The sequence below is a fragment of the Aquarana catesbeiana genome, linkage group LG01 (genome assembly GCF_042186555.1).
Source record: "Aquarana catesbeiana isolate 2022-GZ linkage group LG01, ASM4218655v1, whole genome shotgun sequence".
Classification (NCBI taxonomy): Eukaryota; Metazoa; Chordata; class Amphibia; order Anura; family Ranidae; genus Aquarana; species Aquarana catesbeiana.
The window spans coordinates 224,083,007-224,102,149 of NC_133324.1; the positions used below are offsets into that span (position 1 = coordinate 224,083,007).

Below are 19,143 nucleotides of genomic sequence, written 5' to 3' on the forward strand. Positions count from 1 at the left end.
TTTTGTTCTTTACAGCATTTAATGCTATATATTAAAGTGATATTACATTTACAGCCTCATTTTGGGATTACTTTAAAATTCCTTTAAAATTCCTTTAATAATTCCTTTAAAATTATTGACAATAAAATATGGTCTACTGAGCTCTCCAAAAATGACCTTCTCGAAAACCAAATTATTATACCTTAAGTCAACAAAGTGACGTGGCTTCTTCAAAAGGAGAGAATCCCAGTTCAGGCAGAGCGGCTGATTGGCTGGCTTTGCCTGCATGCTATCTTTGATCCACATGACCAATGCCTTTCATTGCTTACATCCCAGACAATAGAGAGATAAAATAAAATGAGATTATTCCAGGAGAAAGAAAGTATTTTAAAGCTCTGTATTACACGTTTTATCGATCAAAGGAATATTTTTTAATGAATACTGAGTTTAGGCCAACATTTACAGCTTCATTTTGGGATTACTTTAAAATTCCTTGAGTGACAATAAAATATGTATTACTGAGCTCTCAAAAAATGACCTTCTCGAAAACCAAATCTTTATACCTTGAGTCAACAAAGTGACTCAAGATTTATAAAATGTTGTAAAACAAATATTGTGAGCAGCGTAGACATGCATTCAAAAATATTGTATATTATGCTGATATAAGATGCATGAAAAAAAACTGAGTGTAACTATAAGAATAACTGATATTCGAAGTCACACACTAGAATTATCTCTGCAGAACAGGGTAAACGTTTCATCTTAAATAGAGGGATAGAAAAAAGGAGGTGTCAGGGTATATGGGGGTTATGGAGCAGTGAATGGAAGAAAACAAAGAGGGAGAGAAGGGCTTATTTGATGAATGCCATATTTATCATTGTATATGCAGCCTGGCTATTTTTAAAAGCGGTAATAAACTCAGAAGCCTCCATTTACTATATTTACTATATATGGTCTCCCACCGTACACGGACCATGGAAATGCAATTATTTTAGTAATTATAAACTGTTAAATACTTTTCTCATTAGCAATATATAGCAGTCTTGTGACTTCTAACAGTGTAGGGCAGGCCACTGGTTAAAGCTCGGAGGAGTTTTCATTCTGCTCTGACTGTTCTATGAGGCTGCATGACCCCTGACTTTGTCTGGACAGTGCTGATTGGCCCTGTGCTGAACACATGCACCCTCCCCAAAAAAAAACTATCTAGCAATACACACCAAACTGAGCATGTGCAGAGTGCCTCCAAGGCTCTGTTCTATCAGCAGATTGATTGGGGATAGTAAAGGAAGAGGAGGATCCGAGAAGACAGGATCAAACAGCCTTTTTGCAGATGATTAACCCCTTAGCTTCCACAGTGAGTATAACAAGCATGCTTTACTGCATACAGACTGATTTTACTGTTGTGTGTTTAATAACACTTTAAAAGGGTTTAAGTTGACTTTAAAATCCCACTAAAAGTATATAGATCAGGTCATTGGAGCGAACTGTGAAACAAAACAGGCTTGTTATGCATGTACAAATCTCTTTGGATAAACAAAGGGTTTTTGGTTAGTCTGTATGTTATTGCAGTACGTATTATGCACTGTAAAATATGATGGTCCTGCAAAAGCATTTTCATTAGTATTGCAATCAAGTGTAATCTTTCTCCACTGAGTGTGCTTGAAAATAAAAATAAAAAGAGGACCAAACAATTAATTAAAATGTAAGTAAGGGTAAAATAATAAAAGGCATATACTGCATGTGCACTATTTCACTTGCATTAGCAAAGTCGTTTTTGTTTTTTCAAAGTTCCTCCTTTAACATTTTGTTTACCTGTTGATCCTGCCCAAAATTCTATTGATTTTTAATTTCCTTTACCAGGGTGAAAATGCTGTTCAATTTGCAGTTAAATCATTGCAACGTTGTTAGTCTTTGGGCAGGATAATCTTAGGGACATGTATTTTAAATGGACTCCAAGTAAAGGAGAAACACAAACCCAACATCAGCTAACACTGTTTAAACAGTTGCAACTATACAGTATATAAGATTCTCTTTTAGAATACAGAAGGTGTACAGGACACTTTGTTCTATGCCTTACTATAAAAAGTAGAAGGTTTATTCTCAGCATACTATTCCATAAGGAAGTGTACTGATAGATTGGGTCACAAAAGGTCTTTGACCCTCGCTGCTCTCTAGCAGGCTTTACTCACCTAGTAAATTACTCCCTTCTCAAGGCATAGTTGTTACACCTGAAAAAGCAGCATGTGATCTTATATAAATGACAGACAAGGTGTTATATGCTTGACTGCCTTTTGATCTCATATATGATGCTCATTTTTCATGCCCCTTTGACCTATAGCCTGAAGGATGTCTATAACAGGATCAGTCATTACGGTCAGATAGTCACAGACATGACAAGTCATATACATCTTCTCCTGTGCCCAGGAGGAAAGAAATTTAACAATACTTCCCTGTACTGTGCTGGCTCCAGACTTGTCCCTTCGATTCATCCATGCCCCAACTAACTAGACAAACAGGTTTGCGTTTTTCTTTTTTCTTTGTACAATTCACTTAAGGCTGAAACATAATTAGGTGAAGTACTTTGTTCTTCAGCATCTCAGCTAAGCCAATGAAATGAAAGCATATAACCCAAATATATCATTATTTTTTACAACTTAAAAGCACATAAATATGATAAGTATACAACTCTACTTAAAAAAATTGATTTTAAAATTAAAAAAAACATTATAACATTCCTGTATGTTCTTACCATTGAAAAGCACATTTAGATGACCTGAATGTACTTGTTTGGCTATTGAGAATATAAAGGGATAGGAGAAGATCATCCCTGAATCTGACCTAACTTAGTGATAGAGAGAAGAAGGAGAAGAAGAAATAAAATGTGGTTGGTACAGTTAGAGCTTGATCATGGGCTAGTGACCTCTTCAAAATTAGTCTATTTAAACCATTACTACCTGAAAGATTAGGTTCACTTCTGGGTGGGCACTGGAAAGGAGAAAGGAGATTTTTTATCATCAGGACTGCCATACTACCAGAATCATATGTAAGCCTGACTTAGGAGACATTGCATCATTTTTTTGCCCCATTCAAACATGATAAATATGCATGACTTTCACTGGTTAAAATACTATGCAATTTGTGTATATACACATCCCTAAATGTCAGCACAGTGAGTGCAAAAAAACAAGCTCTTTTAATAATAGTCACACAGCAAGGAAAGCCGTCCACAGGGGTGTAGCACCAAAAGGGGCACACTTTTCCCCTATGTATGCGGCAATAACAACTTGAGTCCCAACAAAAGGTCTCCCCCTACGTGATAAGCGCAGCTTTTACACATATTAGATATTCCATTCGCCTCTATACTGAGGGGACTGTATTATTACTAGAGCTGCACAATTAATTGTAAAAAGATCGCGACCTCGATTCACCCCCTCTGACAATCTGTATTGCAGTGTTTCCGATTCTTTCATGTAACAAGTATAGAGAGTTCTCTGCTCACTCCAAACCGGGCAGTCTGCCAAGTTTTTAACAACATTGTAACCAGGGCTTTTTTTTCTCAGAGAATGGGTTCAGGAACTCCCCTTTTCAAGTCACCCCTTGTCTTCGCCCCCTATCCACCTCTGAGCACTGCCCTTGGTTCCACCCCCTACCCACCTTCCAGTACGGACCTTTTTAGAGAATACAGAACCAAGTATCATTTTGTGGTGCTAAGTAATTTGTATAGATTTTATTAATAAGCATTAAGATATACGCCCTTCTTTCAACAATAGACCCCTCGCAACAAAATGACCCTCCAGTAACAAAAGATCCACCCTAGTAACAACAGATCCACCCCAGCAACAATAGACCCCTGTCAGCAACAACAGTTCCCCCAGAAGCCAGCATCAATAGACCCTCCAGCAACCAGGAACAATAAACCCCTCTCTCATCAGTAGGTCCCTCCCAGCAACAATTGGCCCCCAGCAACGATAGATCCCCCATCAGCCAGCATCAATGGACCCTCCAGTAGCCAACAACAATAGACCCTTCCCATCAACAATAGATCTCCCAGCCTCCAGCACACCCCAGCACCCTTTGCCATCACATACATTCAGTGCAGGAGGTGCCGGAACTGCGTTCCCCCACGTTCCCGCTGAAAAAAAGCCCTGATTATAACTATTTGTCTTAGATCAAAGGGATAAAACTTCTGTGTGAATATGCAGGAAGTTTAGCCACTTAAAGTCTAAACCTTTTTCTGACACTTGTTTCTTACAATTAAAATCAGATTTTTTTTTTTGCTAGAAAATTACTTGGAACCCCCAAACATTATATATATATTTTTTAGCAGAGGCCCTAGGGAATAAAATGGCGATTGTTGCAATATTTTATGTCACACTGTATGTGCACAGTGGTCTTTCAAACACAATTTTTTGGGAAAAATACACTTCAATGAATAAAAAAAAAAAAAACGAAACAGTAAAGTTAGCCCAATTATTTTGTTTAATGTGAAAGATGATGTTACGCAGTGAGAATCGTGAGAGAATCGTGATCTATCTTCTAAGCAAAAAAATTGCGATTCTCATTTTAGCCAGAATCCTGCAGCTCTAATTCTTACCCATTTAATAATAACTTGGTCCGGTATCCATGGGCTATCTCTTGGTACTATTAATATTGTATTGAACACGTATATAGTGGGAATTTGTGACCACTTACCGTTGTGTGTGATTTATACTCAAATACCTATACATGACTACTATATACCAGTGTTATCTACTATAGACCACATGATATATGTGTATCCCACTACTTTAGACACGCATATGCAATCTTGTTTTTTCAGCTGTTTGGCCTCTTTCACACGGGGCAGATCAGTCATGATCCGCCCCGTGAACATCCGCTTGCTCAGCGGGGATAGCTCCGCCGATCCCCGCTGAGCAGGAAGATGACAGGTGCATCGCTGCACACTGTGCAGCGACGGACCTGTCAGAGCGCCGCTCTCCCCTATGGGGGGATCGGATGATGACGGTCCGTAGTGTCCGTCGTCATCCGATCCGATCCGAAAACGGAGGAAAAAGTAGGTTTTTCCTCCGTTACACTTTTCGGATCGGAGCGGGTCGGATGTCAGCGGACATGTCACCGCTGACATCCGACGCTCCATAGGGATGACTGTATGTCCGTTTTTCATCCGAAAACGGATGGATGAAAAACGGACATACGGATCATCCGTGTGAAAGAGGCCTTTGTCAGTTTAGTCAAGTTCTCCCACACCTTGAGCCACAAGTTTACCAGCACCTACCTAGTATTTGTCCTGAGGAAGCTGATATTTTAGTGAAACGTGTCAGCGAGCAAGTTTTTGGAGGCATTACTGGATCAGAAATTTTTCTTTTACCTTGATACAGTATTAAATTAATCTTTGTACCGTAGGTCCAGTCCTCTTTAATTATTGGGTAACTGTGTCCATACAGGGTGTTGTTTGTATGTTGTTTATATGTTTTTAAACAATGTTGTAATAAAATTTATACTTTTTTACTGATTCTCTTTCTCATTATGTGCCCACAAAGTCCGATAATTTTTTGACTTGGTCAATCCTTGAATATATATTTTGCATGTTGGCATGGTGAGGGTCTTTCCTACTTTTAATAATAGTCATGCATAGTTGTTGTTCGGTAGGTATCTGCATCACACATAATGTTAAACTGACCCATAAATGACCACGTTTAGCGTGGCAATGAAATCTAATTGTAATGACAAGTGATGGCGAGCATTCAGATGTGCTGACAGTATGCCATGGGTTCCTGAAAGTGATATCAGGTGGAACGCATCCCTAGATATATATATAGGTCTATCTTGCTGTTCAACAGATATGCAATGTCTGCAATAAGCACAGACATCTCTTCCAATTCTCATTCAAAGTAATGACTCATCTGTGTACCTATGGCCAACATCAGTTAGCGGGGTTCATATTTTGCCTTCAATAAGTATTGCTGTTTTGAAGTAGAGTCTGTCATGGGCAGATATCTGGAACCTTTTCTCTTGTTGTCAAAGGGAGTTTAACTAACTAAAGCTGGCCATACATGAATCGAAATGTGGCTGGTTCAGCAGGGATCGGCATAACTTTAATGCATGTAAAGTATGGGCTAGCTGGTTGCACACAAGTTGATCTATTAATTGACTTGTGTACAATCAGCCTGTTGGGTTTTTCCACGAATGATCAGAGCCACTGGCTATAGCAGGCAACACTGATTATTGTATTCTACTGGCGGGGAAAGCTCCCTGTTAGCAGAATACAATAGCTCAGCTGAATCCCCCATCCATATCGAATGTGTGGATGGGGAAATCTGTTAATTTTTTTTTTTTTTAACTTGCTGGTTGAAGGAACAAAAAAAAAACGATGTTTTGCCTCCCTTCGTTGCTTGAAATTTGCTTGCTAAAAAATAGATTGTGTTGACTGAATACTGATTTATAAAATAATCTACAGGTATCTATGATTAATGAACTTTGTGTATATTTACTGCATATGCAACAACTGTTGTCATTTTGCTCATGCTTTTCCATTGGTATTTTACATTTACATTAACATTTTGATATATTTGCATGGAGAACTGCCATTAAATTAGTGTTAATCACATACTTCAAATTCATTATAGTATATGTGAACCCTTACCTGTTAAAACAACCCATTCCGTTTACAATAGAAATACAAGACAAAACATTTGTATATATAGTATCTCACAAAAGTAAGCACACCCCTCACATTTTTGTAAATGTTTTATTATATCTTTTCATGTGACAACACTGAAGAAATGACACTTTGCTACAATGTAAAGTAGTGAGTGTACAGCTTGTATAATAGTGTAAATTTGCTGTCCCCTTAAAATAACTCAACACACAGCCATTAATGTCTAAACTGCTGGCAACAAAAGTGAGTACACCCTTAAGTGAAAATCTCCAAATTGGGCCCAATTAGCCATTTTCCTTCCCCGGTGTCTTGTGACTCGTTAGTGATACAAGGTCTCAGGTGTGAATGGGGAGCAGGTGTGTTAAATTTGGTGTTATCGCTCTCACTCTCATACTGGTCACTGGAAGTTCAACATGGCAAATTATTTATTATCTTGGGTCAAAGGCATTCAGTATATTTTATTTTGGGACTCTAAAATGCTGATCTCAGTACCGATAACCTGGGAACCCAGAAAACAGATTCCAGGGTCCAAACCCACAGATGAGCAGTTTTGTTTCAGGTTAGGTACAATTCGTGAATGTTGTAATTTACTCTGTCCAAATCTCCAGGGTAGATGGAGTAAAGGATGGGACTTACAATGAGATCACCAATCTCTATGCAGCAACATCCTGCTTTCTCCTTTTGCTAATGGTCAAACCCCTTCCATAATTCCATTATTCCACAGCTGTTTGACAGTAGGTCAATGTTGGCATAGAAAGATAAGACATCTCAGTTTAAACCTTTCTTTTCTCTCTTTTTCAGTTCCAAAAGAAAAACTGAAAGGAGGGAAGAATGAGAAAAGACATTTATATGTGCAACTTTTACCTTCCTCTAGCAGACTGCATTTATGAATGAACGGCTACATCAGAGTACTTTATTAATAAACACAAAGCTATTGGTTTGCAGGAAGAAACCTCATTGCATGACGATATCTACAAAGAGCCATGTCAGCTGAACACTGAATTTCTTTTTGAAGGCTATCTTTAGTGCTACTGAAATGTGGAACAGTTCAATATAATAAAAAATTACATACAGTATTTGACCCCAATTGAAGTTTAAATTTACAACCTGGAAGGATGGACTCAGTTAAAACATAAGCTACATTTATTATGTATTTATTAAGATAACTTCCAGTATTCACGTGACACTGTAATTTGATTATCTGAAATAAAAATGCTATGGCCTAATGCACACTGGACGTTTTTACAGCTTTTTCCTGCCTCTAAATGCCCCTCCATGTTAGCCTGTGTCCATGTACAGATAGGCTTTTAGCAGCATTTAGTGGCAGGAGCTTTTAGAGGCAGAAAAAAACCCCCTCTGTCAGTGCTTCCAGGAGCAGCAGAGTTTGAGCAGAAAAAAAAACGCTTGATGCTACTAAAAAGCTCCTAGAAGCTGCTAAACAGACCTAAAAGCTAGTGCTTGAGCATTAATTCATTTTCATGGCCAGAATAAATATTTATTCCGGCCAATGAAATTAATTAACGCCCCAGAGCTTAACGTCAGTAAAAGCTCCTAAAAGCTTGTAAAAGCTTTGGACACTTTTAGGCTTCATGTACACTACTCTTGGTAAATGGACGTTTTGGAGCAGTTGGGCATTTTTTTCAGCTGCCCCCGAAGCATTTTTTTGGAAAGCAAAAAAATGCGTTCAGGACGGATGTTCAGAGGCATCTGAAATGCCAAATGCCTGTTACAGCTTGTAAATGCTGCTAAACGCGGTAACTCGCATTTAGCAGTGTTTTGTTTACAGGCGTTTTTCATTTTACCAAAAAAAAAAAAAAAACACATTTTTTTTTTCTTAAACGCTCCTAAGCGCAAATGCGGCAAAACGCTGCTAAACACATCATGCAAACGAGGCTAAACGGACGTTTTTAAACGTCGGATTCTAGTTGTCAAGTTAAATCGTTCAGAAGAGGTTAAACAACATCCCGTGTACATGAAGCCTTACAAGCGTCAGGCATTTTTTCTGCAAAAACACGGCTGGCTTCTAGGAGAGATAAATAAACGTTCTGTGTGCATGAGCTTGTGTCAACAAGTTTTGGGCTTGTGTCTATGGAATTAAAAGATGCTTCTGAGATCATTTAGGATTAATTGACAGGTGCATTTGACCTGCAGTTGACCACCTACTTACCTACATTTGTCATGCTTTAACCGCATGCCGACCAGCCGCCATTGTGATACGGTGGCAGGTCAACTCTCCTGCGCAAATCGCCATAGCTGTACCGCGGCTCGTGCAGGCGGGAGCGTGCCTGCAGGCCAGGCAGACTCGATGTCCACCGGCGACCCGCGATCGCCTACTACAGAGGCAGAATGGGGATCTGCCTTTGTAAACAAGGCGGGTCCCCATGCTGACAGGTGACATGACAGAGATCTACTGTTCCCAGTGATCAGAAACATTGATCTCTGTTATGTCCCTGCCAGCCCATCCCCCCTACAGTTAGAACACACCCAGGGAACACAGTTAACGCCTTGATCGCCCCCTACTGTTAACCCCTTCCCCACCAGTGTCATTTTTATATTGATCACTGCATTTTTATAGCACTGATCAATGTAATAATGTCACTGGTCCCAAAAAAGTGTCATTTGGGGTTAGATTTGTCCACCACAATGTCGCAGTCCGGCTAAAAATTGAAGATCGCCGCCATTACTATTAAAACAATAAAAAATAAATAAAAGTCCCTAAATATATCCCATAATTTGTAGAAGCGATAAGTTTTGTGCAAACCAATCAATATACGCCTATTGCGATTTTTTTTTTACCAAAAATATATAGAAGAATACATATCGGCCTAAACTGATGAAAACATTAGTTTAGTAAATTCTCAGTTTAAACGTGTACCTACAGGTAAGTCTAAAACAAGTCTTACTTGTAGGTACCATGAATATCTCCTAAACTTGTGCCATTTAGGAGATGTTCACATCGCCTCATACTGTTCACGTCACTGCATGTGAAGTTTGCTCTGCATTCACGGTACACTCAGTATTCGAGGTTCGTGGTGCAATTGTGACTCCCACGCGTATGGACTGGAGTGATGCCATCATGGCCAAGCCATTCAAATGGCCAAAGAGAAGAAGGAAGGAAGACCAGGTGAGGACGTTAGTGCCAGGAGTGGTGAGCTCAGCACTGGAAGGCTCCATTTAAAAGGTCTGTCATTGTGTGCTGGTATGCAAAGCATACCCCACGTTATGTCATAAACCTTCAGGGGGCCAATTAAAAAAAAAAAAAAAAATTGGTAGCGTTTATTACTGCTTTAAGCAGATTTTGCATTTCTATAGACTTGACATAAGTGAACAAAGGCCTGTCAATGGCCCTCACCCAAAATATCCTTTTATTAACAGAAGTATATGTTTAGATCCATGCTTTATACAACACTATCCATTCCTCCTGTCATGTTATAACAAGTAAGGCTTTGGGACAAATGAATGCAAATCATGTGTGAAAATAAACCAAATAAAAATTAATTCAACAGTTTTATATCTAGAGACTATTCTTGACAATTATTATGTATACCCCAGAGAGGCCTGGAGATGAGGACCTCTTTATTGGTACAGGCTAATACAGGCCTGGTTATCACATAGCTCTTTTTACAAACAGCAACCAACCTGGGAGCCACAATCAATTGCTGTCTGCAGCAATTGCAAATCTACTATGCATTAATGTGCCTGGAAACACACAAATCATATAAATGGATATTGACCTATATTTGTGCGCTTTCTGTTCCCAAATTAATGTTCTCTACAATATAAGGTCATCATAGAGATCAGTGGTGGTTTATGGTGCTGTCATTGCAGACAAATAAGGTTACATGGTAATTACACTGGTGGTTTTCCTTTATCAACACTTTACAAAAGGGTCTTTCTCTAATCTTTAACTATCTGAAAATGGAGCATCTGAAAAATGAAAGCTGGATGCTGACTCGATGATACTTTTTTGCATCATTTCTAACATTTATGTTTAATAACATTTTTACACATTTATGTTTTATACTTTATAAAATGAAACAATGTGGTGCTCTCACTTTATTCTAAGTTGTGAGCAGCATTTCCCTTTGCAATAGCTTCAGTTTCCTAAACACCTATGAAACTAGTATTGATTAAATCATATATATTCAGTAATTAAGATTTTTAGGCAATTGTAATTAGTAATACAATATGTACAGTATATTCAGTAGATGTATATTTTTGTTACACTGTAATGTCTATGAAGTTAGTATTATTTAATATATATTCAATAATGTAATTAAGAGTCATGAGCAGTGGTAATTAGTAATAAATAAATAAATATATATATATATATATATATATATATATATATATATATATATATATATATATATATACATATATATATATTTTTTTTTTTTTTTTTTAAATACTGCAATTAAAGATCCTTAACAGTATGAATGTGAATCTTTTGATCTGAAATAAACAATGTATGTGTGTACATGTAAACAAAGCAATATTTCTTTCTGCCATTTACATGGCAGTCAAAGTGGCTGAGCTGCTAAGTGTAACTCCAGGTATAGTAATATGATATTACTGAACTTCTCAGTGTGTGTCATTTTGGTTGATGAAGCGATCCATTCACACAGTTGATTACAAGTTATAGAATGAAAGAACAAATAAAAAAAAATTCACCCTGGGTTCATCAACGAATATATTGTGCCTATTTCTACCTAAACCACAAAAAGACAACAGATTGTACTAGAATGTTATTATACTAAACCAGGGGTCTACAAACTATGGCCATCCTGTTGTTCAGGAACTATAATTCCCATCATGCCTAGTCATGTCTGTGAATGTCAGAGTTTTACAATGCCTCATGAGATGTGTAGTTCCGCAACAGCTGGAGGGCCGTAGTTTGGAGATCCCTGTACTAGACTGACACGCAAGGGCAAGATATGGCCAAACACATATCCACACTGAGTAAAGAAACAATTTCTAAGGTTCTAATATGTGACGCTTCTGCTGAATACGCAAAATATGGAAATTAACTATTTTAATACCTTTAAATTTCAGATCCCGTAGCAGAAGGCCACATAGAGGCTGGTGCTCTTGATAGTCAATAATCTTAGATAGGCAAGATAATTATTCACATTCATGACATTCCTATCAAATATACAATTACTTTGTAAAATTACACATGGGAACATATCATTTTATCTAATTAGTGATGTGTTTCATGTCAAAGGGCTCTTTTGATGAGTACAGGTTCCATTTAGAATGACACTTATTTTCCAAAAATAATCCACACACATCCACTGCTTAATGGCCCTGTAATCTATTTTTTACAAAATTATTTCTTCCTCCTTGTAATGTCCCTCTGTGAACCTTTCCTTCATATTCTCCCTTCACAAACCTGTTTATTTGCACGGTAATGTGCTCGGCTCTATGCACACTACACATCCGATAGTCCTTTGCCCATAGTCTCTAGTCCATTTCAGGAGTGAGCAAGAGAGGGTGGCTACATTCCTACATACAATGACACCATGGAGAATGAACGTAGCCACCTTCTAACAGGAAGTCAGACCACAGCAGCCAAAAAATGAAGGAAGCTGAGAACAATAGAATAGAATAGAATAGACTATTGGGTACTTTTTTGAGTTAAAGGATAAGCTCACCTTTGTACAACAAATATTAGATTTGTTGCAGGTATAAAAATGTGCATTTATTCTTTTTTTGTAGTAGAAGCCTGTAAAGCATTGCACCAGTAATCAGGATATCACTGATGCCATGCAGGTCTCTTGCACGCTGTCACTGTATATGCTTGTCTGTACATTCCCTACGGGTAAGATGATACTCACTGACAGCAAGACTCAATGAACTACCACGGCTCTCCGTAGGGCTGTGGTAGTTCATTCAGAACTACAAACCGACAGCCGCTAAGGATGTCGGGACTTGTAGTTCATTCATACACAAATCATTGTGTGGGCGGAGCCCTGCACGGACGCACTGCTTTCAAGAACTGGCAGCTAGTACAAGGAACTTCTTCCCATACTGCTGCCACAGGGAGGGGGCAGCGGGCAAGGACTGCATCATTGGGAACATGTTACATGTTCCCAAAGGTGAATGTATCCCTAAGCCAACATTCACATTGGGCCGATTTGACATGCGACATGCAATGGCACCGTCCAAATCGGTGAAACATCGACTTTGCGGCGGCGCACCGATTCACAAAAGTAGTCTCTGCACAAAAGTAGTCTCTGCGGGGGCGATTTCAAAAGACATGGTCAAATAGCCACCGAAGTTGGACTGGAATGCCGATTTCAAACCCGCCCTCAGTGCGAACATGGGTTTAAGAACACTTTGGGATTGATTTACTAAAACTGGAGAATGCAAAATGTGGTGCAGTTCTGCATGGTAGCCAATCAGCTTCTAAATTCAGCTTGTTCAATTAAGCTTTGACAAAAAACCTGGAATCTGATTGGTTTCTATACTCAGCTGCACCAGATTTTGCACTCTCCAGTTTTAGTAAATCAACTCCTTTGGTGAATAGATTTTTAAACCAGAGTTTAGATGGCTTAGAAATATTAATTAATTACTGTTATTTATAGAGCTCCAAAAATGTATTACATACACCGTATATATTGTACATTTACATCAGTCATATACCATACTGTCGTCTATAGAGCTGTCATACATCACCCTACTGTCCACTATAGAGCTGTCATATGTTATCCTACTGTCCACTATAGAGCTGTCATACATCACCCTACTGTCCACTATAGAGCTGTCATATGTCACCCTATGTCCACTATAGAGCTGTCATACGTCACCCTACTGACCACTATAGAGCTGTCATACGTCACCCTACTGTCCACTATAGAGCTGTCATACATCACCCTACTGTCCACTAAAGAGCTGTCATACGTCACCCTACTGTCCACTATAGAGCTGTCATACGTCACCCTACTGTCCACTATAGAGCTGTCATATGTCACCCTACTGTCCACTATGGGGCTACCATATGTCACCCTACTGTCCACTACAGAGCTGTCAAACGTCACCCTACTGTCCTCTATAGAGCTGTCATACGTCATCCTACTAGCCACTACTGAGATGTCATACTTCACCCTACTGTCCAATACAGAGCTGTCATACGTCACCCTACTGTCCACTATAGAGCTGTCATACATCACCCTACTGTCCACTATAGAGCTGTCATACGTCACCCTACTGTCCACTATAGAGCTGTCATACGTCACGAGCTGACACAGAATGAATGAAGCTAGTGAATACCAAAAAACTCCATGTCAGACAAACATGTAATTACGATAACTCTCAGCTCTAGATCCCCTTGGGACTTAGAAGAACAGTATCAGAAGGTGTAACCAAAGGACAGAAACACATACTTGATTCTGATACCCCAAAATTGAATGTCTAATGCTGGAGTTAATATTATAAAGAATTTCCTGTTGAAAATGAAACTGGCTGATGAGGATGTTCCAATCTTTCATTGATTTTTTTTTTTTTTTCTGACATAAGTTCCCCTCTGTAAAACGTAAGCAGCAGGGGGATCTCGTCCACACGTGTAGAGGAAATCTGACGTGATTACGACCCCAATTCACATTATGCCAAGACTAAACAATGTGCCAACAATCTGAGACAAACAATGGATCACTTATCTCAAGTACTGAGACAGAATACATCACCATACTAACACCAGCCCGCTTAGGGACTTGAGAATACATTGCGCAGGGAATTACGCATTAAATGAGCACTGTGGCAGCAGGTAAACCATCATTACTATTACTGAGCAATAGCATGGACATTAAATGTATAAGCCTGCTGTTGTGTGCAGCTTTCATCTGCTCCACGCTCTTGGTGTGATCCCCCTGTCATTCTGTAAAGTGGGTCATTATTCCTACTTACCAGTCATCTACACATGCTAACAAGACAGGAGAAATGTCTGATTGGGTGCATCTATAGATCATGTGAAGGGTAATTAAAAAAAAAGAATGACAGGATATCTCCTTGAACTTCACTCCTCAGGTGACAAACATCACATTTATAACAACTACAGTCTTTGGGTTTATTACAGAATTATTTCATGACATTAACTGTGATTCACATCCTTTAAATGACTGACGTCATTTGGACCCACCATTACAACAACCTAAAGGTGACCATACACCCCTCAATTTTTGTACCCGATCTATTATTATTATTATTACTATACAGGATTTATATAGCACCAACAATTTGCACAGCGCTTTACAACATAAGGCGGACAGCATAGTTACAATACAATGCAATTCAGGGGGAATCAATCCATCAAAACCAATGAATCCGCAAACAATCAAAAAGCTGTAACTGATCGATTTAGATTGGGCGAGTCGATCGGCCAAGGCAGAAAATGTTCAATCGTTTTGCATCGATCAGGGCAGCACTGAGATACTTTGTTCCTAAATATAACTGTATTTTTCTCATTATGAAATTACAGTGAAAACAGGCGATCAATAATTTATGATCGCAAGTTACGATTATATCTCTATCAAAATCCATTTTCTTGTGTCGAATAAGATCAATTATTCATCGGTCGGAAAAGAAACCGATCATTTATCAAAGTGTGTATGGTCACCATTAGCCGCTGTAGAACTACAAATCCCAGCACGCCAAGTATCTGGCTGGGTGGTCACGCCATGACTTATAGTTCCGCAGATCTTTATCCAGAATCACAAGCAGACAAAAGGCAAATGCAAGCTGTCAACAAGTATATGTCTTTACCTGAGTGGATTTCAGCACTAAACCTTATATAACATCCATGTCAGTGACAGAAGGACACAAATCATTGCATTCTTCAATCTCTGTCCTAGCTGACAAGATCCAAGTTCAGCACCTTGTCAGGGATTACCTGTAGAGCAGTCAGCACTGCCATGATCATCACATTATATGTATGATAATTCCTCCAAATTCCCCAAACCAACAGTGCAGCCTGCAATCCCAACAGTGCTGCTGGCTGCCTCCCTCCCTTCTCCCCCCCAAAAAGTCCTGCACCAATGACAGGAGTGTGGTCAGCTTGTCCCCCCCTTGTACTCACCAGAATGATAGAGATCAGAGCAGAAGACCAAGGTGGAAGAAGGCAAGAGCAGGATCCTGAATGAAAGTGTCCACAGATCCATTCCCCTGGAAGACTGCAGCTGGAGATAGGAGTGCAGAGAGTGGCAGGAATCCCCTAGATGGAGCAGGTTGTTAATTTCCTCCGATCCTGAGAGGGACTGGCTCAGCTCCGGGGGATGCCTTTTATTTCTGCTCCTTCTTATGGATTGTAGAGAGGAGAAGGCAAAGGGGAACCCTACAGACGCTTCCCAGCAACTACACTCACACCAACTCATTGTACGGATCCTATTACCGGACCGATCATGTGACAGGATACATACTACACACACACGAGACACATTACACAGGATACATACATACTACACACACATGAGACACACTACACAGGATACATACATACTACACACACAGGAGACATACTACACAGGATACATACATACTACACACACAGGAGACATACTACACAGGATACATACATACTACACACACAGGAGACATACTACACAGGATACATACATACTACACACACAGGAGACATACTACACAGGATACATACATACTACACACACAGGAGACACACTACACAGGATACATACATACTACACACACAGGAGACACACTACACAGGATACATACATACTACACACACAGGAGACACACTACACAGGATACATACATACTACACACACAGGAGACACACTACACAGGATACATACATACTACACACACAGGAGACACATTACACAGGATACATACATACTACACACACAGGAGACATACTACACAGGATACATACATACTACACACACAGGAGACATACTACACAGGATACATACATACTACACACACAGGAGACACACTACACAGGATACATACATACTACACACACAGGAGACACACTACACAGGATACATACATACTACACACACAGGAGACACACTACACAGGATACATACATACTACACACACAGGAGACACACTACACAGGATACATACATACTACACACACAGGAGACACACTACACAGGATACATACATACTACACACACAGGAGACACACTACACAGGATACATACATACTACACACACAGGAGACACACTACACAGGATACATACATACTACACACACAGGAGACACACTACACAGGATACATACATACTACACACACAAGAGATACACTACACAGGATACATACATACTACACACACAGGAGACATACTACACAGGATACATACATACTACACACACAGGAGACATACTACACAGGATACATACATACTACACACACAGGAGACGCACTACACAGGATACATACATACTACACACACACGAGACACACTACACAGGATACATACATACTACACACACAGGAGACACACTACACAGGATACATACATACTACACACACAGGAGACACACTACACAGGATACATACATACTACACACACAGGAGACATACTACACAGGATACATACATACTACACACACAGGAGACATACTACACAGGATACATACATACTACACACACACGAGACACACTACACAGGATACATACATACTACACACACACGAGACACACTACACAGGATACATACATACTACACACACAGGAGACACACTACACAGGATACATACATACTACACACACAGGAGACATACTACACAGGATACATACATACTACGCACACACGAGACACACTACACAGGATACATACATACTACGCACACATGAGACACACTACACAGGATACATACATACTACACACACAGGAGACACACTACACAGGATACATACATACTACACACACAGGAGACATACTACACAGGATACATACATACTACACACACAGGAGACATACTACACAGGATACATACATACTACACACACACGAGACACACTACACAGGATACATACATACTACACACACAGGAGACACACTACACAGGATACATACATACTACACACACATGAGACACACTACACAGGATACATACATACTACACACACAGGAGACACACTACACAGGATACATACATACTACACACACAGGAGACATACTACACAGGATACATACATACTACACACACACGAGACACACTACACAGGATACATACATACTACACACACACGAGACACACTACACAGGATACATACATACTACACACACAGGAGACACACTACACAGGATACATACATACTACACACACAGGAGACACACTACACAGGATACATACATACTACACACACACGAGACACACTACACAGGATACATACATACTACACACACATGAGACACACTACACAGGATACATACTACACACACACAGGAGACACACTACACAGAATACATACATACTACACACACAGGAGACATACTACACAGGATACATACATACTACACACACAGGAGACATACTACACAGGATACATACATACTACACACACACGAGACACACTACACAGGATACATACATACTACACACACAGGAGACATACTACACAGGATACATACATACTACACACACAGGAGACATACTACACAGGATACATACATACTACACACACACGAGACACACTACACAGGATACATACATACTACGCACACATGAGACACACTACACAGGATACATACATACTACACACACAGGAGACACACTACACAGGATACATACATACTACACACACAGGAGACATACTACACAGGATACATACATACTACACACACAGGAGACATACTACACAGGATACATACATACTACACACACACGAGACACACTACACAGGATACATACATACTACACACACAGGAGACATACTACACAGGATACATACATACTACACACACACGAGACACACTACACAGGATACATACATACTACACACACAGGAGACATACTACACAGGATACATACATACTACACACACAGGAGACATACTACACAGGATACATACATACTACACACACAGGAGACACACTACACAGGATACATACATACTACACACACAGGAGACACACTACACAGGATACATACATACTACACACACACGAGACACACTACACAGGATACATACATACTACACACACAGGAGACATACTACACAGGATACATACATACTACACACACACGAGACACACTACACAGGATACATACATACTACACACACAGGAGACACACTACACAGGATACATACATACTACACACACATGAGACACACTACACAGGATACATACATACTACACACACAGGAGACACACTACACAGGATACATACATACTACACACACAGGAGACATACTACACAGGATACATACATACTACACACACACGAGACACACTACACAGGATACATACATACTACACACACACGAGACACACTACACAGGATACATACATACTACACACACACG

At 39.6% G+C, this 19,143-nt stretch overlaps 1 protein-coding gene across 1 annotated transcript in view; it reads right to left on the reverse strand.

The window, feature by feature from the left end:
• Nucleotides 1-16,008, reverse strand: part of KREMEN1 (kringle containing transmembrane protein 1) — a 212,612-nt gene extending 196,604 nt beyond the window's left edge. Inside the window, exon 1 of the mRNA XM_073625455.1 lies at nucleotides 15,714-16,008. Coding sequence (XP_073481556.1) covers nucleotides 15,714-16,008 — 295 coding nt within the window. The remainder of the gene's footprint in view (nucleotides 1-15,713) is intronic.
• Between the last annotated feature and the right edge of the window lie 3,135 nt (nucleotides 16,009-19,143).